Raw genomic sequence first — 27,850 nt, 5'->3', positions numbered from 1 at the left:
AAGTAAAGTGAAAAAGAATTTGAATGATTTGGAAAATGTAAGATTATTTGTTTTGTTGGAAGAATAGGAAAGTGTTTTTAAAAAGACCTTCGGCAAAGCTGAAAATGAAATACTGAAAATTCTTGTGAATTTAGGAAGACAGGTTTTGTTGCATTTTTTATTGCATAAAGGTTGGAGCACACAAACACAAATGTTTTGTTCTGATTGTACTGGGCTTGTTTATGATTAAAATTTGAGTACTTGTGGGGTCCTGGGCTTTGGAATGTCTTGAAAGTTGTGCTGCAGAGCTGAAACATGGAGCAGACTCATGGGAGAAAGGGTTGATCTCTGAGGAGGAATTAAGTAAGGTTGACCCGTAGTCACTGGAGTTTAGTAGAATGAGAGGACATACTTGAGAATGCAAGATTCAAAAAAGGATTGTTGAGAAAAATGCTATGAGGCTACTTACCAAGAGACTCTCGGGACAAGGGATGTACCATCAAAAGCATATCAAGAGTATGATGAGGTAGTTTCCTAATAAGTCAGACTCCAACAACACTTGAAAAATTGGGCACCGTCCAAGACAAAGCATCGCACTTGATTGGCAAGCAATTTGCCATCTTAAGTGCTGGATCCACTGCCAAGCAAAGGCTGTATCATGTATCATCCACCAACTGCACAGTAACAATTCTTCAAGACTTCCCCCAACTGTATACCCCGAAGTTATTACCTCTACCATCTAGCGTAGAAGCAGTTATAAAGACATTGCCTGTAAACTCACTCCAAATGACACACAACCCTAATATGGAAATATATCTCTGTTCTTTCATCATCACAAGCTCCAAATGCTGCAACTCCCTTCTCTAAAGCAGTTTAGGACTACTGTCCCCACCCAGACTGCAGGGGATTCACCCCCTTCTGTTCAATTTAACTGGGAATTTTTATTTGTGAATTACTCACTCCTTTTCCACAGAAAAACAGGGAAAATTGTAAAGTGTGAAAAAATACAAATTCAAAAACAGAAATATCAGCAGTACCCTTTGTGGAATATTTAATTGAACCACCTCTCGCAGCTATTACAGTCAGTTGGGTTTTTTTGGGGTAAGTCTCTATTAGGTTGCACAATATGATGGAGCAGGATTTGGCAATTCCTTCTTGCATGATTGCTCAAGCTGTACCAGCTTATTTGGGGAGCGGCTATGGACAGCAATCCTAATGTCTTGCTTCAGATTTTTGATCACGTTAAGGTCAGGACCCTGACTAGGCCAATCGAAGACATCAATTTTCTTCATTTGAAACCACTCCATGGTTGCTCTGGCAGTGTGCTTTGACTCATTGTCCTTCTGAAAGACAGACTTCCTTCCCAGTTTAAGCTTTCTGACAGAGGCTGGCAGGTTTTTATCCAGGACCTCTCTGTATTTAGCAGCATTCATCTTCCCATCAATGCTGACCAGATTTCCCATCCCTGCTGCTGAAAAGCTTCCCCATAACATGAAGCTCCTTCCACCATACTTTACAATAGGAATGGTGTTACCTGGCTGAGGCGCTGTATTAGATTTATGTCACAGGTACTGCTTATGTTGAGGCCAAAACATTCCACTGTAGTCTCATCCAACCACAAGACCTTCTTCCACATCTTTACAGTATCTTCTAAATGATGCTTTGGAAAGTCTTTACGGGCAAATATATGCTTTTGCTTAGCCAGGTTGTCTTCCTTGCCAATCTTCCAAAAATACCTTTTCTGGGCAAGGCCTTAGGGAATGTGGAGCCATGAACTTCATCTCCAGTTGCAGCCACTGACTTCTGCATCTCACTGAGAGTGACTGTAGGTGTCATGGTAGCCTCTATTACAGTTGCCATTCTTCTTCTGTGACTGAGTTTAAAATGACGGCCTGACCTAGGTAGTATGGCTTGCTTTCATATTTTTTTCCACTTTTTCACAATGGACTGCACAGAGCTCCGAGGTATGTTTAGTGCCTTTGAGATAGTCTTGTACCCTTCACCAGATTTATGCTCCTCTGTTATCATTTCACTGACTTATCTTGAATGTTCTTTTATCTTTATTCTACTTTAGTTTGTTGAAAATCTATCATACTGTTGTAACTTACAGAGAAAGGGGCTTTCTCTGAATACTGAATACTTCGGTATTCTACTGAAGTCATTGAAAATAGGCGATCCTCCAATTTTGCACAGTACTGTAGTAATTTTATATATTGCACTGTACAGCTGCCACAAAAAAAATGTGAGTGATAATTAACCTGATTCTGATATGGGTCTCTATTTTGGTCTGAAAGTGGGAAGGAGCAAGGAGAGGGAAAACATAGTAAGCCCCAGAGACATTCTGCAATGATCAACAGACCAATTGTTTCGAATTAAATGGCCTTACCTGGTGTTTCAGGGCTGGGTGTGTCTGCACCTGTGGCTACCCCCCACACCTGGCATTATTTTTCTGCCACCTGCCCCATACCCCTTCCTTGGTGCTCCACCATCACTGTTCCCAACACACTTTGTTCCGGCCAGATTTTCAAGCTTGCTCTCTGCTCCGTGTTGACAAATACAGTGCTGTGCAAAAGTCTTAAGCACTCTGGCTATACATATGTACCTAAGACTTTCACATAGTACTGTATATCAACAAACTGGGTGAGTTGGTAAGGTAATACTGCATTTTGCACCTGAGGAAAGTTAGCATAGTATTTACAAAGAGGATGAATTTTTTTTCAACCTGACGATTTTGGTTTTCAGTTAATTATTGAGAGGTTTGAGAATTTTCCTTTGATTTGACATGATGCACAATGTTTTGCTGATTAGCTCAAAAAATTTTACTTCAATATATTTTAAAGTTAGAAAATGAGACAGTAAAATGTGAAAATTGTTGTGGGAGCCGAATACTTCTTCAAAGCATTATATTGCATTCACAACTCTCTGATAAATTAACATAAAATTGAGGTAGGATATAATGAGATTAGCTTTAGCTTTATTTGTCATATATACCTCAAAACATTGAAACATATAGTGAGGTGTGTTGTTTGCATCAAATCAGATCAGCGAGGATTGTGCTGTGCAGCCCATAAGCGTTGCCATGCTTCCACTGCCAACAGAGCATGCCCACGACTTACTAACCCTAACTCTACAAGTTAGTCTTTGATAAGATGCTAAAATGAGCAAAAATGTGTGCATTTAGAAATAATGACATGCAAGAGTTGTTTGTTTGTGACACATGTAATGAGCCTGGTTCATCAACAGAGAACAGGCACTGGGGCTAAAGGGTGTTCTGCTGTGAAATAGTAATTTTCTTGTGCTGGCTTCCCACCTGAAATCTTGCGGAAGTGAAGACTACTGGATCTCCTGAAATTGTGTTTAATCACTGGGATTGTAATTCAAAATTATGACAAATGGTTGTACCAAACTGCTTGCACAGATATCAGATGGAAAAGGGGAGGGGAGTGGAGTACTGTTTTCTCAGGGCCGGAGGGAAGGTAGGAGAGTGAACCACAGTGTTAATTTGCAAATTCCAGTTACACTAATCCTTCATTAATCCTATATTCATCCAACATTCTCATCCACTCACTCAAACTCTTCCATGCGCCCATGGGTTTAATTGCTGTGGAGAGGGGAGACTTGCAGCTTGGGCAACTGCCGGTCTTCAATAAAAAAAAACCCTTGCCCAGGCTTGCACCCTGGAAACTTTCCAAGGCGCAAATCCATGGTCTATCGAGACTAACGGAGGCCTACTAAATGCTGTGGTCAACTAACCTACCAATTTTTACATCTTTGTGATGTGGTGACATCTCGTGCACCTGGAGGCACCCCTTGGATTGTGAAGAACTCTGATGAACTGGCTTGTCTGGAGATGGTTGTTGATTTGTCCAAGGAAAACATCCCTCAACTTTCCTAAACTGCTCCCTATGGAATTTTGGAACTTGAATGAAAAGTAGAAGGGACCAAATTTATCAGCATGCATCAAGGACCGCAGCAGTACAGGAAGGCAATTCATCGGCACTAAGCTATGGGGAGTCAAATATTTGCTCAGCTTGAAAAGTCACATGGGATTATTAGAGCAGCCTTTTTTAAAAACAATTAAAATTAGTTTATGACAAATCAGAGACAAATTGATGCTCAATAATAAATAAGGCTAACACGGGTCAAATTGCTGTTAATTATGTCCAGAGGTTGATTAAGTGATGCCATTAATTGTGACATGACAGCATATTTTATACAATGTAAATATTTAAGAACAGATTAGATTCATTTTCTTATTTCTAGTATTTTGATGTTCCAATTTTCTATGTAATGCCTGGGTTTATGTTATTATAATTTAGTTAGTGTTATTATCATTTGTCCTATATTTTCAAAGCAGTTTTAAGTTAATTAACTTCGGATTATGTTTTTTGTTTTCAAACAGAATATTCACAATGGGAAATGCAGTATCAAATGAGCCTTTGAATGACTCTGAATCAGAACCTTCAGCATTGAAACAAGCCCAGGTAATAACGGGTGTACAATTATCTGCAATTCATTTTTCATGAGCTTCTAATTGAATCTTAATTGTGTACTGTATTATTAAAGGATCAGCCTATTTAAACCAAGTCACGTTCTACTGTAAGTGCCTTAAATTATTATTGTGACTTTATAGTTGCTTTCTAAAAAGAGCTAGGTATTAAACACCATTCAGGAACACAGACATTCCAAGGTATTTATAGCTAAAATATATTTAAAGTGTAGTCATTTCTGTGATGTACAGAATGCAGCAAGGAATATGTGTATGGTATAGCCCCCCACCCCCAATTAGGAATGTGATAAATACAAGTCTATTATACTTTTATTGGTTGAGAGAGAAGTATTCGCTAGGACACTTCCATACTTGGAAGTAATACGATTGGACTTTCATATCTTTGTGAGGGACCAGATGAAGTCCTGTTGAATGCCTTGCTTTACAAATGGCATCTCAGTTATTAAAACCCTTTCTTTGAATTGCAAGAGAGCATCAGCTTGAAATATACGTTCAAGTGTCTTGTGTCGGACTTGAATCCATGACGCTATAGTAAACACTAAAATGTCATCAACTGAGACATGGTTGGCAATGGGAATAAAAAGGGTACTACTCAAAGTCCAAAGTAAGTTTATTACCAAAGTACATATATGTCATCATATGCAAACTCTGAAATTCATTTTCTTACAGGCATACTCTGTAAATCAAAGAAAAACAATCAATTCAATGAAAGACCACATCCAACAAGATGGACAAATAACAAATGTGCAAAAGACAATAGCTTGAACAAATTCTTAAGGGAAATAATAATAATAAAAAAGCAATAAATATTGAGAACACTAGATGTTCTATTTTCTGCCTGTACTCCATTATTTGTGATGGAGCCCACCCCAGTGCTATCATCTGCAAACTTATAGATGGAGTTGGTGCAGAATCTGGCCATCCAGTTACGAGTGTACAAGGAATACAGTAGAGGGCTGAGAACACACCCTTGTGGTGCATCAGTGTTTAGAATAATTGTGGGGGAGGTGTTGCTGCCCATTCTCACTGACTGCATTTTGTTGGTCAGAGAGTCAAGTAATCTTTTGCAAAAGTAGTTGCTGAGTTCAAGTGTCTAGAGTTTAGTGATGAGCTTGCTTGGACAAGATTTGATGCAAACAACACACTTCACTATATGTCTCAAACAAGAGGAAATCTACAGATGCTGGAAATCCACCAAGGCACACAAAATTCTGGAGGAACTCAGCAGGCCAGGCAGCATCTATGGAAAAAAAGTACCGTCGACGTTTCAGGCCAAGACCCTTTGGCAGGACTGCAGAAAAAAAAAAATGAGGACTAGATTTTAAAGATGGGGGAGGAGAGAGAGAAACACAGGGTGATGGGTGAAACCGGGAGAGGGAGGGATGAAGTAAAGAGCTGGGAAGTTGGTTGATGAAAGAGGTGCAGGGCTAGAGAAGTGGGAGTCTGATAGGAGAGAACAGAAGGCCATGGAAGAAAGAAAGGGGGAGGAGCACCAGAGAGAGGCAATGGGCAGGCAAAGAGATAAGGTGAGAGAGGGAAAAGGGGATGGGGAATGGTGAGGGGGTGGGGAGCATTACCAGAAGTTCAAGGAATCGATGTTCATGCCATCAAGTTGGAGGCTACCCAGACAGAATATAAGGTATTGTTCCTCCAACCTGAGTGTGGCCTCATCACGACAGTAGAGGAGGCCATGGATTGACATATCAAAATGGGAAGTGGAATTAAAATCGGTGGCCACTAGGAGATCCTGCTTCTTCTGGTGGACAGAGCGTAGGTGCTCAGAGAAACAGTCTCCCAATCTACATCGGGTCTAACCAATATACAGGAGGTCGGGAATACCTTGTCTCCTTGCCTGCCCATCACCTCCCTCTGGTGCTCCTCCCCCTCTTCTTTCTTCCATGGCCTTCTGTCCCTCTCCTATCAGACTCCCACTTCTCCAGCCCTGTATCTCTTTCATTAATCAACTTCCCAGCTCTTTACTTCATCCCTCCCCCTCCCAATTTCACCTATCACCTTGTGTTTCTCTCTCCCCTCCCCGACCTACAAAATCTACTCCTCACCTTTTTCTTTTCTTTAGTCCTGCTGAAGGGTTTCTGCCCAAAACATTGACGGTACTTTTTCCCATAGATGCTGCCTGGCCTGCTGAGTTCCTCCAGCATTTTTGTGTGTTGGTGGATTTCCAGCACCTGCAGATTTGCTCTTGTCTGAAACGCAGAGAGAAGTGTGTTATTTGCATCAAATCAGTGAGGATTGTTGCCACGCTTCTAGCACCAACAGAACAATATATTTTAAAGTTAGAAAATGAGACAGTAAAATGTGAAAATTGTTGTGGGAGCCGAATACCTTTTCAAGGCATTATAAGGCATTATCAAGGTTGATATTGGTACCAATTAGATAGGAAGTAAGCAGGGTGTCTCCCGAAAGACATGGACGGATTGGAAGAATGGGCAAAGAAGTGGCAGATGGGGAAAAATGGAGAGAAAATTCAAAAATTAGTGATGCAACAGGACTTGGGAGTCCTCATGCAGGATTCCTAAAAAGTTAACTTGCAGATTGAGTCAGTGGTAAGGAAGGCAAACGCAATGTTAACGTTTATTTCGAGAGGACTAGAATTTAAATGTAAGGATGTAAATCTAAGCCCAGGAATGAAAGGGTTGACATTTGAGGAGCTTTTGTCGGCTCTGGGCCTGTACTCACTAGAGTTTAGAACAATGCTAGGGTGTTCTTAGTAAAACCTATGAATATTGAAAGGTCTAGATAGAGTGTATGTGGAGTGAATGTTTCTACAGTTGAGGAGCACAGCCTCAGAATGGAGCGACATACATTTCGAACATTTCTTTAGCCAGATGGTGGTGAATCTGTAGAATTCATTATCACAGTTGGCTGTGCAGGGCAAGTCACGGAGTACAGTATATTTAAGACAGAGGTTGATAGATTTTTGATTTATTCTGGTGTCACAGGTTATGGGGAGAAGGCAGGAGAATGGGGTTGAGAGGGATACTATATCAGTCATGATGGAATGGTGGAGTAGACTCGATGGATCGAATGGCCTAATTCTGTGCCTACGTCTTTTGGTCTTAAACCCTGATTGGTGACTGTAGATTCAGGTGCACTGAGAACTATTAAGATGGGTGGTGACACACCAGTTTATTATGTTCAAAATGTGCATCAAATATGTTAAGCTCATTGAGAAGGGATGTGCTGTTGTCAATGATACTGTTCCACTTTGTTTTGTAACCCATTATAGTATATAAGCCCTTCCACAGCTGCCGGCTGAACTGAGATTCTATTTTGGACTGGTACTGTCTCTAAACATCTCTGATAGCTTTGTGAAGGTCATATCTTGATTTAAGGATTAGGATTAACTGATATGAATGCTGCAGATCTGGACTTCATAAAAGAGTGTATCTCCCGTTAATTCATGGTTTCTGGTTTGGAATCACCTGATACAAACATTAGCAACACACACAAAATGGTGGAGGAGCTCAGCAGGTCAGTCAGCATCTATGGAACTGCATAAACAGTTGACACTTTGTGCCAAGATCCTTCTTCAGACCTGACCTGCCGAGTTCCTCCAGCATTTTGCATGTGTTGCACTGGATTTCCAGCATCTGCAGAATTTCTTGTGTTTATGTAGTAAACATTAGTCAGCAAAGTGTCAAATCTAGATTGTGGTACACCAAATCAATCACTATGGAAAGCTTGGATGCAGGATTTAGTATGGATGTCCATGGAAAATAGCAGAATTCCAATCTGGTGAAATCTTAAGCAACAAACAATCTACCGGAGGAATTTAGGGGGTTGAGCAATGTCTCTGGATAGGGGAAGAAAATGACAATATGTCAGGTTAAAACCCTGTGTCAAACCTCTATATGATTTCCATGCACACCTTAATTACTAAAGCAATTTTGTCAGGCGCATCAAGACTTGTATAGTTTTGTGTCTCTAGTTGATAAAGAAAAATTAGTGTTCATCTCAAATAATTAACAACTTTGGAGAGAGATTAGCTCTATTTGTCACATGTACATCGAAACATACTATAAAATGTGCTGTTTTTAATTAAATTTTATCAAAGAAAATTGTGCTGGGGCAGCCACAAGAGTTGCCATGATAAATAAAACAGGTAGTCACTGGGATGAACTGTTTTTTCTAGTAGACAGAACACAGGTGCTCTGCGAAGCAGTCTCCCAATCTACATCAGGTCCCTTCTCTTCCCTTCCTCCACCATCAATGCTGCTCTCAACCGCATCTCTTCCATTTCGCGCAAGTCTACGCTCACCCCATCCTCCCGCCGCCACACCAGGGATAGGTGTGTCCTAACCTTACACCCCACAAGACTCCGTATCAAGCACGTAATTTTCTGTAACTTCCACCATCTCCAAAGGGATCCCACCACCAACCACATCTCCCCTCCCCCCACAAACTTTCTGCTTTCTGAAGTGATCACTCCCTATGTGACCCCCTTGACTATTCATCCCTCTCCACTGATCTGCCTCCTAACTTGCAAGTGAAACAAATGCTATACCTGTCCCTACACCTTCTCCCTCACTACCTTTCAGGGATACAAACAGTCCTTCGAGGCAAACTGACACATCACCTATGAATCTGCTGGAGGTCATCTACTGTATCCGGTACTCCTGGCGATGCTTCTTGTTCTTCGGTGAGACTTGATGTCGATTGGGAGACCACTTTGCCGAGCACCCATGCTCCATCCGGCAGAGAAAGCAGGATCTCCCTGGGGCCAGCCATTTTAATTGCACTTCCCTTTCGAATTCTGACACATTCATCCATTGCTTTCTCTACTGTCATGATAAGACACACTCAGGTTGAAGGAACAATGCCTTATATTCCATCTGGGTAGCCTCCTATCTGATGTCATGAACATCGATTTCTCAAAATTCTGGTAATGCCCCCGCCCTTCTCTATTCCTCATTCCCTTTCCCTCTATCACCTCATCTCCTTGCCTGCCCATTGCCTCCCTCTGGTTCCCCACGCCCTTTTTCTTTCTTCTATGGCCTTCTGTCCTCTCCTTTTAGATTCCTCCTTCTCCAGCCCTGTATCTTTCACCAATTGACTTCCCAGCTATTTACTTCACCCTTTCCCCACCTCCCAGTTTCACCTATCACCTTGTGTTTCTTCATCCCTACCCCCCACGCCCACCAGCTAGCTCTGACTCCTCATCTTCTCCAGTCCGGATGAAGGGTCTCGGCCCGAAACGTCAACTGTACTCTTTTCCATAGATGCTGCCCGGCCTGCTGAGTTCCTCCAGCATTTTGTGTGTGTTGCTACGGTGGGCAGAGTGGATATTTAAAGTTGTTAGTTATCAATCAAATGAGCTTCTGGATCCAACTAATTTTTCTTGACATCAAAAGATATCACCATTACTGAGTTCACCACCATCAACATGGTGGTATCAGCTACAAAAAGACATTTAACTAGATCAGCTTAATAAGTATTCAATCTACAGAAGTTAGTGAGTGGCTGGATATTCGGCAGTAAAGAATTAAATTCAGTTCCTGACTGCCCAGTTCTGTTCACCAATAGCTTGGCACTAATTCACTGGTTTCATAGCGCATTGATGTAACCAATTACATCTCAAGCAGTTTATGCTCCATCCAGACCACTGGTGGTGCCTGTATGGGGAATGCATGTTCTAACTGTGACCACATGGGTTTTCTCTGGGGCACACGTTTTCTCCCATCTTCGAAAGGCATGGATGGCTACATTTATTTGCCATTATAAATTACCCTAAGTATATAGATGGGTGGTAGATTTGGTGGCATTGTGTGGAAAATCTTTCTGGGGGATGGGGTTGCTCATTGGGAACTTGATTTACCTTAAATCACAAAAGTTAGATTGAATGGCATTATATGGTAAGGGAATATGAAAATAGATGTACCACCAAGCAATCTTCACTTAACTGGATAAGTGCCACTCCAAAAACTCAAGCTCAAATCCATTCCATACATAGCAGTTTATTTACTTTATTCCCATCTATCACCATCAATATTCACTCCTTCCACTATTGACACATCATGTTTGAGGTGAACACCATCTCTTAGAGTCAGGCCGCAACTCATCAAGACTTACCAAAAAAGACACCTACCAGGCCCATGATCACAGAAGAATGAAAATCACCAGAGTAAGGACACACCACTGTCCAAAAGTTCTTCAGAACCTGATGCAACAAGCTGATTCAGAAATGTGCCACCATTGATCCAAAATCCTGTAGCTCAAAACTGAGAGCATCCTGACTGGCTGCATCACTGCCTGGTATGGGAACTGTATTTCCCTCAATCGCAGGACTCTGCAGAGAGTGGTGTGGACAGCCCAGCGCATCTGTGGTTGTGAACTTCCCACTATTCAAGACATTTACAGAGGCAGGTGTGTAACAAGGGCCTGAAGGATCATCGGGGACCTGAGTCACCCCAACCACAAACTATTCTAGCTGCTACCATCCAGGAAACATTACCACAGCAATAAAGCCAGGACCAACGGGCTCCGGGACAGTTTCTTCCACCAAGCCAACAGACTGATTAATTCATGCTGATATGTTTGTATTTCTATGTTGACTGTCCTGTTGTACATACTATTTATTACAAATTACTAAAAAATTGCACATTCAGACGGAGACATAATGTAAATATTTTTACTCCTCATGTATGTGAAGGATATAAGAAATAAAGTAAATTCAATTCATATTAGTAAATGACTCTCACCAGACTGGGTTTAATGCTTCAAGAAGATTGCTTTCCTCACTTTCTCAAAGGCAATAAATACTGACCCAGAAGTGTAGCTCAATTGGCTCAGAAATTGTTCAGCTCCCAGAAAGGCCATTAAGCTATTAAATTCTAGTAGGACAACAACTAACTTTGTTTGTTGACCAAGATGGAAGTTCAGTTGCTGGAAATTGGCAAATGAGATCGGGTAACTCGATAGGACCAATTACCTGTCAGAGTAGTTGAATTTGTGGGGGCTGTCAACACTGAAGGGGGTGGGGTTTTGTTGTCAAAAACAGGAAAGCAAATCAGTAGAAGGGGTTCAAAGTTCAAAGTGACTTTATTATCAGAGTACATTTATGTCACCATATACTAGACTGAGATTCGTTGAGGGTTGCAAGCTTGAGAAGGCACTGAATGAGAGACGGATATGTAGATTTTAAGGAGCTACATTAGTTAGCTTCCCAGCACTGAGCTGGAATCTGCACAGGGATGGTTTATTGAAGCATTCTTCAAAGGACACCTGCTAAAGATGGCTGAAAACAACCTCCTTGTTGCATGCATGCTAGGCTCTACTATCGGTGAAGCTAATAACGTTCACTGAATCTTCTGAACCATTGGTTATTTAGTTGTCCTGCACTATTAATGAATGGATGTCAGTTCAACACATCTCTAATCTGACTTGTTAGTTCTGGGATTGGTTCATCTGTAGCATGTTGATTCTGATGGCTAGAATGCTTTCCTGTGTTGTACCTACATGAAGATCCCCTTCATTTTTAGGTACCCCAATGCTGCCTCATCCATATTCCACATTGATGAATGGCCTGTTCCCTGCCTTAAGGGGAATGCTAAGAAGAGGAGTATGAGGGGCAATAGGTCAAGATGTTATGTACTGTGTTGGACTATAAATCTGTTGCTGCTGAATTCCTCCTTAGACTGCAGCACAAGGACAGCAGCTCTCATTCCACAGTTTGAAAATTACTGGATTTGAACTGATGGTTCCAACCAGTTTGTGATGGTCATTTTGATGTGATATACTTAAATCGCTGCTGCTGGATGGCAGGATACTGAAGTAGCTTGCAATGGGGTTTGGGAGATTGAGCCTACTTCAGCATTATTTAATATTGCGATCCACTCCCCTCCTATGTACTCCATTCTTCAAAAGAGTGTGGAAGCACACAGAGGAAAGGCCTTTGTGTGAGTCCCCCATGCAAAGGCTGACCCTCATTACATTATGGCTTGGTCCCTGCATGTGGCAGACAACCACTCTATTTCTCCACATACAGCTGCTTTGCAATGTCTTTTTTGTCACGCCTTGACTTTTAGCCCACTACACTATATTTCCTTATTCATTTATAGAAATAATTAAATTTAAATCCATGCCTCATGATTTGATTGGACTTCTAGCAATACCATAAGATTAATAAGAATCATTAGGTTACCTTTCATACACTGACCCTTGAAACAGTCTGTCCCCAGTCAAACATTTTGCTGAATGAAATGAAACGTATATTTTAATTCCCCAACCTGCAGATCAGAGAAAAAAATCTTAAAATTAATCCTTTGTGTTGAAATAATTAGGTAACTCAGGAAGATAATGGGGTGAGTAATAAGGATGAGCAATGCGTAAAAAGGATATGCAAATCACAACCGATATCTCTGTACCTGTGGTAGGAGGAAACAGTTTAAACTAGTGACAAACACATTTATGGTTGTTATGAGGATCCTTTCTTCTCAGATCAATATATGGATAAGGCCAGCAAACTTTGCAATGGTTTTTCATGTTGAATACTGGATCATGTTTTGGATGTGTGCAATGGTTGCCTAACAGATTAGGTGGGATAACTGAATGGTCCCCTCCATTTATCCTGACTTATAAAAACTGAGTGTGAAATAACTGACAGCTAATTTATGGTCAGCAGGCTCTCATTCTAATGGCATTTCATTCTCACATAGTGTAAGCTAGTGAACAATGGTGGTTAAATAATGGTTTGCATCAGGACACTGAATATAAATTTTCACTCCCACTTGTCCCTATGCATGTTGTGCATTTATCTGAAAGAGGAGCTGCATTTTGAAGAGTCTCTATGCACTTAACTTTAGTCTGTGTTTCATAATTATTGTAGTCATTTAGTTTGAATATTTTTGTTCTTTCTTATCAACTCTGCAAGAAAGTTTGATGTATAAAGCAAAAAATACATCCAAGAGAACATTATAGTTTGAATAAAATTCTATTCGTTCTTTTCAGTACAGTGGAATAACTCATATGAAAATAGTTGTAAAAATAAGGCCAATTTGCTTTAAATAGCCAAGCTGATTAATAAAGAATTTGAACTGCTGTATTAGTCACTGAATATACATAAATCGTGTGAGCTGTAAACATTTTGGGGGGGGGGGGAAGTAGTAAATTCTTTTAAAAAGGTAAAAACAAATGACAGGAACTAGTTTGGAACTATTTACAATCATTAAGATAATCAGATTATGCAATTTGCAAATAATGGAGATATGAGTGATTTAACTTCACCCATAGAACAAAACAAAGCTAAATTTGATGAAATCATCATGGAAATAATAGAAAATTGAATTAGTAATGTTTTCCACTGTTTTTTCACTCAGAGTTTTGTTTTCCCATACCAGATGGGAATGGTTAGATAAAAGGGCTGGAAGATTTGTAGGTTTTGTGGTCCCAGTCATTTTCCTGTCACCTCCCTATAACTTGGAATTTCTATTTCCAGGATTAAGTAGTTGTATGTGGCAGCAATGATAACATTAGCAGATGAGGCACAGGACACAGAAAATGTCAACTTGTGATAGAGTTTACTAACTTTTAGACCCCACTTCTTTTTGATGGAATGGTTGTCCTGTTTTGGGTGTTGATACTGTGGCCCAGGTGGTGAAAACCCATGGAGAGAAGGAAACTAATGGGACTTGCTTGAGCCGTATCTCTCCTGGCAAAATGTTACTGAAACCTGGTTGCTATTGTACAGTGTAATGATAAGATGCTCCCAAATAATCAGATAATACTCCAAGATAGTGTTGTCCAGCTGCAACGTCAGAATTGTGATACAGAAATTGTGTCAAATACCTAATGGAGATATGCAGCTGGAAATGTTCAGTTGTATTTCTAGGATGGTAAACTTTAGTCTGGAAATGCATTTCCCACCTTATGATTAAATGATTGCTGTACATGTTGTGCAGAGTAAAACAATACTGAGAGTATAAATTTCAAAGACACCGTGCTTGAGGTCTTGGTATTTCCTTGAAAAGTTCTTTTTACTTTATTTCATTACTGATGAACCCAGGTTTCTAAGAAATGCAGCATAACCCAACAGAAAAATCTTCTGAGAGTTGTCTCTTGTGAAAGCTCATTGGGATTTCCTGAGTGTGTTTTTTATTTGTTGCTGATGCACTTCTGCAGTAAAATATTATGCAACAATGAACACACTTAACAAGATACATTCAAATTATAATAAAGCAGGTTTCCTGCTGAAATCAGTGTCATGGTTTTGTCCAGACTTGAATGATTATGGAATGCAATGACATCATCATTAGACTAAATCTCTTCGCGATACTTGTTTCAGTTTTCTGAGGAATAATGTTTGTTTTTGGTATTCAGCAAGATTATTTTCATTGCTGTAGTTTTACCCATTTTAAAGGATAGGATGCACTGTCACAAATTTTGCAGCTGGAACAGAATTTTTAAAGAAATCAAGATTGTTTTGAGTCTTGATATTGTCTTGTGAAAAAGATAATTTCTTTAGTCTTGGGGCAGAGCTTTACAGATATTTCAAAAAAACTTCTCGAGAGGTATAACTTGTATTAAGAAGATACTGTTCACAATATACTTGTATTATGCCATAGGAACACATTTTATTCTTTCAAGAAAATAGTGATAATTGAATGTGACTGTAACATTAATGCCAGAGAACAGGTGAATACAGAATTTATACACTGTTGAGGAAAATTAATTCTTTACATGAAACTTTGTTATCCATAAATTATCAGCCTTTTTTTGCTTAGTGATGTGTGAATTCCACATTTCTACAAGATGTGCAAAATTATTTTTTTCATTAGCTGTTGGTCTTAAATTGTCCAGTTATATATTTCTCAATAGGAGATTGTAACAGATATCACAATTAGTCATAAACAAATATAGATTTATCTTCTGATAATTATACATATTTTTCTTTCTCAGGCTCAAAGCAATACTGAGGTTATTCAAAATGGTCCATCTCAGCAAAATGCTATTCAAGATAAGTGTGAAAATGGTATGTCAGAGCTTTATCTATAAGGAAATAATTGAATTAAGTTGAACAAGATTTTGTAGCATTATTCTGCTTGGTCCATATTTTGGGCTTTTGTATTTTGAAGTTGACTGCTTAGAAGGTCATATTTACAAAAAATCTGCGTGATAGCCAGCAAAAAGTAAATTAACATCCAATAAGTTTTAACTTAAATTTACTAGATCCGTTTAATTCACATCTTTTAAAACAGATTTTTTGGTCATGTCCATCAAATGATTTCAAGCCCACAATCAAATTCATGTACATGTAGCATCAAATATTCAGTCCCAGTTCATTCACATCCAAATATATTTTCAGTTCTCTAAACAAAAGCAGATGCAACACTGAATGGAATTATTGATCTATTTTTGCATACAATTAACATTTAGCTGATCTGCGACAAGTGCATACTGATGTGAGTTGGAAAGTACCTGCTGTGACAAGAGATCTCAAGAATTGTAATATGTGACTCCGCTAAATCCCACTAACAATTTGTTCACGATATTGGGTCACTGAAAGTTCTAGGAATGGCGCCAACCAGCAGCAGGCATTTTAATCTAAACTGCTCAGATCACTTTGAAGGACCTCACAGTAGGAAACTGGTATGAACCTGGATTACAAGGTCTGAGTGATGATGGGCCTGGTAGAAAAAACAATAAAGTGCAAAACTAAAAACTTGAATGTTATGTTTTAATTGGATTTTCATTCCCATTGGTTTCACTTGGTGGAAGCATTGTGATTTGCTATCTAACCGGTGAAGCTGGATTCTGTTGACATCACGTACTTGCTTGAAACTTGAAGGCACATTTCACTTTAAGCTGTCACCCTGGTCTGTTTGGTTACAAATGAGCACAAGTGGTCTTTCAAGATAGGTAATTTTGACCAGTTTCAGCTGGATAACCATGTTACTCCATGCTGATATTGTGCACGCTGGCCCACTGTTCCAGTAAAACACATGGCTTTTCCAATTTTACAAAGACTTCCCTGGCCAGAAAGTTGCTGAGGATTGGAGTGGAGAATAAATGGCAGAAGATTTGTCCATCTTTTAAAAACTCTGCCTGATTTCCCTTTCCAATGAAATACCCTCTAAGCAGAATCACAGTACTTAACAGCTGGCTATGAATGCTGATATGTCATTCTATAATTATGCAGAAGGAGGCCACACTGCCCAACAAATCTACAGTATGTCATCTGCTAGTGCTGCAATTCTATTAGTCCCAGTCCTCTCATTTTATTTCCTTTATTTATTCAATCACATACATGGGACTCTTTCAAAACATTATCATTAATCTACACCAAAGTGTAACTTCGAGTAACTTGTCAATAGACTGCCACATCACTGGGATATGGGAAGAATCCCAAGCATTTGGAGGGAAAGCCGCACATTTGTGAAGAAAACAGACAAACTCTGCACACAGCACTCCAGGTCAGGATTGACATGGGTCCTTGGAGTTGTGTAACAGCAGTGCTAACTTGTGTGTCATTACGCTGCCCTACTTGTTTAGTATTTAGGTAAAGAGGATGCATAAACTACTAGCCTGTTCCACAAACTGCACCACTTAACATCCTATCACTTTCTTTCATTAGCGTTTTTCTGCATCATGCTCAAGTACCACATATGGTACTACATGACATATATATCAATAATTGTAAATGCGACAAGTAAAATCGTCGTCCTCCTCAAATTCAACTTGGACAAGTAAAATAACAAGATTCTAAATTTCTTCCCTTGGAAAATCTGTTTGAAAATGCACGCCTCCAATTTGAAAATGCACGCCTCCAGCACTCCACTCCCAAATATACTAAATTGGATTTTAATCATTCTCCGCACATTGTTTGCATGTAAGTGCAACCAAAAGAATAAGGATCATTAAACTGTTGATGAGTTTGTGCTGATCTTCAGTTCTATTCCTTGGTTCAAGGCAATTATTTCTGATAATGGATGGTTTCAACTGAAGTGAAGTGATAAAATAAATTATTGCCATCATTTACTTTATAAAAAATAGGCCTTGTGCAAGAACTATGTTACTTCAGTACTGATTCAACAAGGCTCACAAAAATCTGTGAGCATGACTATTTCTAATCTGAGAAAGTCAATATAGAACAACATAGTCTGGTTTTGACACGTAGTACTAATTCTTCACCAATAAATGGCTCTAGTGTACTTCATAAAAAAGTCCTGTACTGGTTTCCCAGGGTATCAAAATACTTTAACTCATGAATCTTATACTGCTCAGAACTTTTCTGGACTTGTGTTAGAGAAAGTATTAAATAGTTAGCAGTACTCCTGAACAGAGAAAATTAACTCTGCCATATATACTCGAACATTGGGTGTCAACCGATTATCACACAGTACAGTTTTTAAACACCAACATCCTGGCAATCAACTCTTGTAAACCCTTTATGTGCTCTCTGATGTTTGCTTTACTGTTCTATAAGCAAATATAATTAATCAGTATCTGGAAATGCATATTTGCACTTAGCTTTTGCCAATTCTCTTTTAATCTTGTGGCATTTTTTCAGCCTGACTTCACTAAGTGTAGTACTAGCTTTCTTGGAACAATTACGTACTTAAAAAAAGACAGCAGATGTATTTTCCTAAAAGCATATGATGTGCTTTTGGTAATAGCTGAATGTTAAAATATTCATCTTTTATGGTGTTAAACTAAGATTAAATACTACAAATATGAATCTCTGAGTATCAGTTAATTATGTTTTGTTTATGAATGCAAACAGTGGAAAGGAACTTTGCAGATTATCTGGGTGTTGCTTTTGAAAGACTGTACTGGGATTAATCAGCACGCTGTTGTGAGTTGACACCCAGAGTTCCAGTACGTATATCAGGTCATTCCACATGCAGTGGAAATGTTAAATCAAGTCGTTAGTCACAGTCATACAGCACAGAAGCAGGCCCTTCGGTTCACTAGCCAGTCCATGCCATCAACCACACCAATCCTACACCAATCCCATTTTATTTTCCCCCATATTCCCATCAGCTCCCCATTCACCTGCTCATTAATGTCAATTTACGGTGGCCAATTAACAGGCCAACCTAAGTTTTTGGGATGTGTGAGAAAGAACTCAAGCACCTAGAGAAATCCATGCAGTCAAAGGGAGAACGTGCAAACTCCACACAGACATCAGAGAACAGGATCGAACCTGAATCACTGGAGCTGTGAGGTAGCAGCTCTGCCATCTGTGCAACCTAAGTAGGCATTACATTTGCTGTGCTCTGTAATTTTCTTTATAATAACTAACAACAATGTCATTATAAATAAAAGACCATTCCCAATATCACCATGGTGATAACTTAGCAGTCAACTTTAAATAAATAGTTCGTTTTAAGACAGGTACATGTTGCAGAATGGGAGGATGTATAAGAAATATATTGACACTGGATTCTAGATTAAACTTGCTTTGGAATTTAAACAATAATAATAATAACCAAGTTAATTTATTTAATATTCCCATAATACCAATTGTGGGGTATGTAGATAAACCAACTAAATGTCATGAGGAAGACATATTGTACCATTATCTATTTTCAAAAACATGAACTGATAAAGAACATAAATTATATTGTACATATAACTCATGCTTCAGCAAAGCATAAACAAAGTACAAAGTATAAAGAAAAGTTGCAAAGCAGCTTAAAATTCCATTTTTAAATCCTCATCTGTGGTTCATTGTTTAATTCCACTTTGCCCACAGTATAAAATCAGAGAAGCATGGGATTCTGCAACACAGTAATGGCCCTTTTGCTTCTCTAGATCTCCCCCCCTCCCCTCCCCTCCCCGTCCATGCTGACAGTGATGCCTACCCACATTATTCCCATTTGCCCATATTAGGACAAGTACCTCTCATCCTTTTGTATCAAGCACCTGGCCAAACACCTTTTAAATGTGTCTTCTCTACCTCCTCTGTCAGCTCATTGAATATATTCACCACACTGTGAATCACTTCCCTCCAATCTCCATCCAATCTCTCCTAATAACTACAGCTCTCCATTCCATTTAGCATACTGGTAAAGCTTGTCTCTACACTCTACATCTTTCCTGCAGTGTAGCAGTCAGAATGGTGCACAGGACTCCAAATGTAGTTTAACCAATGTTTTGTACAACATCCTGTCTCTTATATTTAACCTCTGCCTATAAAACCAAGCATTGTAAATGCTTTCTTTACTGCCTCATTCAGCTTTTATCACTTTCAGGGAGCTAAGAACTCACACCACAAGGTCTTTATATACATCAGTGCTCTTAAGAGCTTTGATATTTACTCTGGGTGTTTGACCAGAACTTAAATTTCATCTGCCTCTGCTTCACCAAATAGTCTAGTTGATTTATGTCCCGCTGTATCCTTGGAAAAACTTCTTTGCCCGGTGTGACTCCAGCCTGCAGAGTTACTAATAATATCATTGAGATTCTCGGCCAAAATGTTAATACATATTACAAACAACAAAGGTCCCAGAACTGATCCATGTAGTACATAACATGTTAAAGAAGTACCAATCCACCACTATTCTCTGCCTCCTCAAGTTTGGATCCTGTTTGCCAAAGTTTCTTTGGCCCTTTCTGCCTTAGTCTTGTGGATTAGCCAAGATGATGTGGGATTTTTGCCAAACCACAAGTTTATTGCAGAAATTTCCTTCCACTCTGATTGCTTTTGGACTTGACTAAGACTTCTGGCTTGGAATTTCCAATGACACTCTGCTCCTTGGTCCTGATCTCACTGAGTCAAATCCAATGGTAACCTGGCATGTGGTTAGGCACCTCCCAGCTTTGGTTTGCCATTTAGGTGTCAGGTCTTCAATTTTATCTTTAATCTGGCAGCCAATCTCTAAACTGGTGCTTTGCACTTTCATTCTGTACTCTAAAACTAAGGCTTCATGTCTGAATTGTTAGTCAGGCTGAGTGGATCTCATTCAAGTAACTGTCAAGGATAGCACTGTGGCATAGGTAGAGAAGCTGCTGCCTCACAACACCTAAGACCAAAGTTTCAATGCGTGGAGTTTGCATATTCTCCCTGTGCAGAAGAGGTGCTCCATCTTTCTCCCACATTAAAATGATTCACATGTTAATTGCCCACAGTAAACTGCTCCTACTTTATAGGTAGAATATGCAGAGAATAAAAAAATAAGTGAGTTTAATGTAAGAATGGTGTAAATGGGTGGTTGATGATCAGGACAGACTCCCTAGACAAAAGTGCCCATTTCTATGCTGGGTCTCTCCATGACAATGATTAGGATGCTGGCAATTATAATTGACTTACTTAACAGGCACTAGAAATCCTAACCAGAGAATAGTACTGAATAGATAATATTTAAATCTGTCTAAAGGATCCAATGATCATTAGATCAAGCACCCCTCCCATGGTGTTCAACCCTCACCATTCCCAAATCCTTTGCTCAATCCAGATTTACAAACTTTCTCTCTGCTCCATGTTGACAAATACCATACTGTGAAAAAGTCTTAGGCTATATGTATGTGTCTAAGACTTTTGCACATTACTGTGTATGAAGTTATGTGAGTAAAATGCTCAGGTACTTAGTCATTAAGCAGCTGTAAGGGAGAGTTAAGTATGATCCCTACAGTGTAACACAATGCAATACTTACTTATCACTTTGCTTCCTGTCTCTTTATATCCCATGGATTTTTTTTTCATTTTCATCATTCTGTCTCCTATTCATCTTTTCATCCATCTGAAGATTTCTGGCGATTTGATTACCTGATGAGGAAATTGCATTTAAAATCCAGAAATAACAAAGGTATGTAGTCAAAGTTTGAGATCTCCTGTGTTCCACCTTCCTAACATTACTATCTCTCCCTTATTGATGTAAAGCAATTTTAGAATTCTGTTTCACTTATCTTATACATTATTATTTTACCTGCTTTGTATCCAAATGTTTCAGACAATGTTTTTCCTGTGTCACTGGATATCTTTTCTATTCATTGTGTATCATCCATGTGAAACTCCTGCATTTACTTTTGATTCCCCAAAGAAATTTTTAATTTTGTTATTGAACAAACATATTTAACTGCATGATCCAAATTATGCTGTCCTTTATTGGGAAAATGGGTATGAGTTTTGAGTAACCGTGTGAAAAGCAACCATAGTTCCACTGTGCAAAAGAAAAAGAAATTGAAGCTGTTGAAGTTTATGCAGATGGAAGTATAAACTTCCCTGATTAAAAATAATCTGTATAGTGACAAGCGTAACGTGTTCAAAATATAGATCCATATCCATTCCACCTTTGTACTCTGCCTAATGCCACTGCAATTCAACAAAAAGATCCATTTCTAAAAATAATACGCAAATTTAGCAAGTGCTAACATACCACTACTGATAAGAACTTGAATATCAATTCACATACTGTAAAAGCTGATCCATGAGCACATTCCATTTTAGCATGCTGGGCAAATATTTTCTTTCCAGATTGATTTGTTTCCAGCTGTTACAGAACTGAACAGCCTTGTACTTTATATTCCTCCGTTATGCGTCATCAGAGTATCTGTTGCTTATAATCAAAATGTATGTAATAAAAATGAACGTGATTACTATTTTCAATATAATGAAATTAATTATTCATGCTGAGTATCCTTGAGAATATATTTTCTTTCCTTTAAATGCATGCTGAAAATACTTGGAGATTTGGCAAGATAAATCCTGGAACTAACTTAATAACCTTGTCACTTCTCCACAAAAAAAAGTCTAGAATGGGATAAGATGCAAACTCAGCAAATAAATTAACAAACTATTGAAAATATTCAGTGGTTAGCTTGGTTGCCTTGTGGGTATGGAGATCGGGTTTATGCAATTCTTTAAATTTGTTATGGGTATGTTCTGTCATGTAATGCAACTTGCTGACTTGAAAATATCCATCCTGCATTTTAGCAGTGAGAATGTGGCTTTAAAGAAAGAAACTTTGTGAAATAATGAAGGCTGGTGAACTAAACAAGATCAACTAGTTCATTAAGAAAGATAAAATAATTGTTCAGTAATGTATTTATTTACCAAAATTTGTGTGACTGAACTTTTGAAATATTGTTTCTTCATCAATTTGCAAAATGCTATTATATGCCAGCTCCTGCAATTTTCGTTACTGTTTGTTAATTACTCATGATTAAACAAAGTTTATGCAGAAAATGCACCAAAGTCCTTTCTAGAAGTACTGCAATAATTCTTACCTATAGCTCAGCCAAAAGATAAATGTTCTTATTTTCCAGGTTTTTTTAGTTGCAGAATGATTTTAAAACTTCCAAGGGATGGGAGATACAAACAGATCGTGGTTGCAGTACAATTTGTGATAGCATGAGTGCTAGCCATTGCCGTTGTGACTTCTTGCCTATTGAACTACTCCTCTAAATCTTCGACTACTTCTTCAGATGTGAAAACATGTCATTCAAATATGAGTATTGGTTTGTGAATGAAGACATGTAGGCCTATTCCATCCATAAGGATGAGCTAAACTGAGGTTGTGTGGATCAAGGTCTGATACAAAAGCTTGTACAATATGAATGTGTGGTTTTCTGAAAGTGGAGGATATGATTTCTTTACTCTTATTTTGAGGTTTAGCTGGATTTATGCAAGTACAAGAAAAAGTTCATTAAAGAAATACTATAAGGAAGCAATACTCAGGCAATGGAGAGACCAAATTTACACTTGGTTTTCTACTTCGGATTATGGAAATTCCAAAGTTCTATTCAAAATTCATGGAGATTTGAACCGAATTGACTTTATTTCTTACATCCTTCATATACAAGAGGAGTAAAAATCTTTGCGTTATGTCTCCGTCTAAATGTACAATGTGCAATTTGTAGTAATTTACAATAAATAGTATGTACAATAGTATAGACAGTCAATATAACATAGAAATACAATTGTATCAGCATAAATTAATCAGTCTGATGGCCTGGTGGAAGAAGCTGTCCCAGAGTCTGTTGGTCCTGGCTTTTATGCTGTGGTACTGTTTCCCGGATGTAGTAGCTGGAACAGTTTGTGGTTGGGGTGGCTCAGGTCCCCAATGATCCTTCGGGCCCTGTTTACACACCTGTCTTTATACATGTCCGCGAATTGTGGGAAGTTCATATCTACAGATGCACTGGGCTGTCCACACTACTCTCTACAGAGCCCTGCTATTGAGCTTCCTGTAGAAGTAGTAGAGGCCAGTTCAGTTGTGTCATTTAAGGTAAAATTGGATAGGTATATGGACAGGAAAGGAGTGGAGGGTTATGGGCTGAGTGCGGGTAGGTGGGACTAGGTGAGATTAAGAGTTCGGCACGGACTAGGAGGGCCGGAATGGCCTGTTTCCGTGCTGTGATTGTTATATGGTTATATGGTTATATGGAAATACAGTTCCCATACCAGGCGGTTATGCAGCCAGTCAGGATGCTCTCAATTGTGCCCCTGTAGAAAGTTCTTGGGATTTGGGGCCCATACCAAACTTCAACCATCTGAGGTGAAAGAGGCGATTTTGTGCCTTTTTCATGACACAGCCAGTATATACAAACCATATGAAAACCTCAGTGATTTGTATACCAAGGAACTTAAAGCTGTTCACCCTCTCAACCCCAGATCCATTGATGTCAATAGGGGTTAGCCTGTCTCCCTTCCTCCTCAAGTCCACAACCCCTCCTTTGTTTTTGTGACATTGAGGGAGAGGTTGTTTTCTTGACACCACTGTATCAAGGTGGGGACTTCTTCTCTGTAGGCTGCCTCGTTATTATTTGAGGTTAGGCCAATTAGTGTAGTGTCGTCTGCAAATTTAATTAGCAGATTGGAGCTGTGGGTGGCGACACAGACATGGGTATACAGAGAGTAAAGGAGGGGGCTTAGGACACAGCCCCCTCATAATCAAGTTTCATTCTGTATTTAATATCAAAATAATGATTTACTGATTATTAAATACATCTGCTTGGGGAATATTATTATGTGCGTGCACACACACACAATCTGCAAGTCAAGTTTATTCATATAATATTTAAAAAGTACACTGCAAATGCATGTTCAATCTTTAAGGTAATAAAGATTTAAAATTGAAGTATTTTAGTTGCTGAAGTAAATATCCTTGTATTTCAACCACAAAGGGTTAAGAAACAATTCAGGAAATAATGATCGAAAGTGCACATTGACTTTAGCAATTTTTCAATGTAAAACTGGGACGAGACACCATTGTATGAGAAGGAAGTAAGGTTTTCTATCAAGAGAGAAGGGGATTCCAATGAATTCCAATTCCATGGAAGGCCAAATAAACAATTATTTTCAGTGTTCATTATGGTAAGTAAGTGGTGATCATGTTAGTGAAAATGTACGGCATGTGCACTATAGTACAGAGTGGGTTTGAGGTAGATTGGTGGTGGGGTAGGGAAACAAAAGATTGTTCAGGACAGTCACCGAACATTACAGCACAAAACAAGCCTTTTGGCCCATCCAGTCTGTGCCAAACTGGATTAACCTGCTTAGCCCCATTGACCTACACCCACACTCCATCCCCCTTTCATCCATGTACCTATCCAAATTACTCTTTAAGTGTTGAAATTGACTCCACATCCACCACTTGCAATGGCAGCTCATTCCAGTTTCTCTCTATGCTCTGCGTGAAGAAGGCCCTCCTCATGTTCCCCTTAAACATTTCACCTTTCAAACTTAACCCACAGTCTGTGAGAAAAGCCTGTAACCTATCTAAAAGCATTTACCCTATCTATACCCCTCATAATTGTGTATACCTCTATCAAATCTCCCCTCAATCTTCTACGTTCCAAGGAATAAAGTCCTAACTTATTCAACCTTTCGCTGTAACTCAGGTCCTCAAGATCCAGGAATATACTTGTAGATATTCTGTGCACTCTTTCAATCTTATTTATCTCTTTCCTATAGGTCAGTAACCAAAAATGCACATGATACTCCAAACTAGGCCTCACCAGTGTCCTGTACAATTTCAACATAACATCCCACCTCCTGTACTCAGTACATTGATCTATGAAGGTTAATATGCCAGGAGCTTGATTTATGACCTGTTTTACCTGTGACACCACTTTCAAGGAATTATGGATCTGTGTTTGGAGATCCCTCTGTTCTACTGCATTCCTCAGTGCCCTACCACTCATCGTGTAACACCTACCCTGGTTGGTCAGCCCAAAGTGCAATACCTCACACTTGTCTGTGCTAAATTCCATCTGCCATTTTTCAGTCCATTTTTTCAGATTCCGCTGCAATTTTTGATAGTCTTCCTCGCCATCCACTACACCACCAGCCTTGGTGTCATCCACAAATTTGCTGATCCAGTTCACCATATTATCATCCAGATTGATGTTGTAGATGACAACAACAACGGACGCAGCACCAATCCCCGCAGCACACCACTAGTCACATGCCTTCAGTCAGAGAGGCAACAATCTACAACAACTCTCCGGCTTCTTCAGCAAAGCCTGTATCTAATCCAGTTTACTACCTCATCTACTACCAGATTGTCATCTTGAATACCAAGTGACTAAACCTCCTTGACCAATTGTCAAAGTCTATATAGAAAATATCCACTGCCTTGTCCTCATCAATTTTCCTGATGACTTCCTCGGAAAACTCTATAAGATTGGATAGATACAACGTACCATTCACAAAACAATATTGATTTATCCAAATATTTATATATCTGGACACCTAGAATAGCTTCCGATAACCTTCTCACTACTAATGTCAGCCTCATCAGCTTATAAATTCTATATGCTTAGAGCCATTCTTAAACTACAGAACAACGTCAGCTACCTTCCAGTCCTCCGGCACCTTACTGTGGCTAAGGATGTTTTAAATTTCTCTGCTAGGGCCTTTGCAATTTGTGCACTAGCCTCCCACAGGGTCCAAGGGAACACCTTATCGGGCCATGGGGATATATTCACCCTGATTTGCGTCAAGACAGCAAATACCTTCTCCTTTGTAATCTGTAAGGGGTTGTTGTCATCACCACTGAATTTCCTCATCTATAGACATCTGTGGTCATTCACCCGAGTAAATACAGATGCAAAAAACTCCATTTAAGTTCTCCCCTACCTCTTCTTGCTCTACGCATAGATTACCACTCTGATCTTCCAAAGGACCGATTTTGACCCTTGCTATCTTTTTTTCTCATAGTATATCTGTGGGAGCCCTTAGGATTCTCCTTCACCTTGTCTGTTAGAGCAACCTCTTGTCTTCTTTTAGCCCTCCGGCTTTCCTTATTAGGTGATCTCTTGCATTTCTTATATGCCTCAAGCATCTCATTTGTTCCTACCTGCCTATACCTGCTATGCCTCTTAACCAATATCTCTCGAAAACCAAGGTTCCCTAAACCTGTTATCCTTGCCTTTTATTCTGGCAGTTACATACAGACTCTCTACTCAAAGTTTCACCTTTGAAGATCTCCCATTTACAAAGTACACTCTTAACAGAAAACAACCTATCCAATCCCACACTTGTCAGATTCTTTCTGATATTATCAAAATTACCCTTTCTCCAATTTAGAATCTTGAGGCAAGGATTGCAACAATCGTTTTTCATAATTACCTTGAAACTAATGGGATTATAATCACTAGATGCAAAGTGTTCCCACAAACATGACAAACTCTTTCCCATCGAGCCCTTTGTCCCAGTCAATATATGGAAAGTTAAAATCACCTATACTACAACCTCATGTTTCTTTCAACAGTCTGTGATCTCTTTCCAAATTTGCTCCTCTAAATCCCACAGATTATTGAGTGGTCTATAATATAATCCCATTATGTGATCATATCTTTCTTATTCCTCAATTATACCCATAAAGCCTCTCCAAACGAACTCTCCAGCCTGACCAGTCTGAGCACAGCCATGGCATTTTTCCCTGATTAGTGCCGCCCTTCCCCCTTTAATTGTTTCTGCTCTGTCACATCTAAAACAACAGAACTTTGGAACAGAGCTACCAGTCCTGCCCCGTCTGCAACCAAGTCTCACTAATGAGTACAGTGTTATAATTCCAGGTGCTGATCCTGGAATTCTCTTGCCTTTTCTACAATATTCCTGGCATTGAAAAATATGCAGCTCAGAACATTAGTCCCACCTTGCTCAATCTTCTGATTCCTGATCTTGAATGTAGGCTTACCACCTTTCTTCACAACCACTCCACTATCTGTCCTGGAGCTCTGGACCCCATCCACCTGCAACTCTAGTTTAAACCCACCCCTGTGCAGCACTAGCAAACGCTCCCACAATTATATTAGTCCTCCCCTAGTTCAGGTGTAAACCATCCCCTTCTGTCCAGGTCCCAGCTTCCATGAAAGAGAGCTCAATGATCCTAAAATCTGAAGTCCTCCCTCCTGGACCAACTCTTTAGACACATGTAAAACTGTATGATCTTC

The 27,850-nt window shown here is 39.3% G+C and overlaps 1 protein-coding gene across 4 annotated transcripts in view; it reads left to right on the top strand.

Annotated features, from left to right (window-relative positions):
- The window catches only part of bcas1 (brain enriched myelin associated protein 1), a 135,408-nt gene that overhangs the window by 6,105 nt on the left and 101,453 nt on the right, over positions 1-27,850 (top strand). For 3 of the 4 annotated variants that reach the window (XM_073061637.1, XM_073061640.1, XM_073061635.1), the window contains exons 2-4: positions 4,382-4,463; positions 15,404-15,476; positions 21,196-21,255. In XM_073061637.1, the coding sequence (XP_072917738.1) occupies positions 4,392-4,463; positions 15,404-15,476; positions 21,196-21,255 (205 nt within the window). In that variant the 5' untranslated portion in view covers positions 4,382-4,391. The remainder of the gene's footprint in view (positions 1-4,381; positions 4,464-15,403; positions 15,477-21,195; positions 21,256-27,850) is intronic. The other variant, XM_073061636.1, reaches the window with a different exon arrangement.

Source organism: Hemitrygon akajei, chromosome 11, assembly GCF_048418815.1.
Source record: "Hemitrygon akajei chromosome 11, sHemAka1.3, whole genome shotgun sequence".
In the NCBI taxonomy this organism is placed as follows: Eukaryota; Metazoa; Chordata; class Chondrichthyes; order Myliobatiformes; family Dasyatidae; genus Hemitrygon; species Hemitrygon akajei.
The sequence above is the reverse complement of the archived record's forward strand: the minus strand, read 5'-3'. Positions and strand labels throughout refer to the sequence as shown.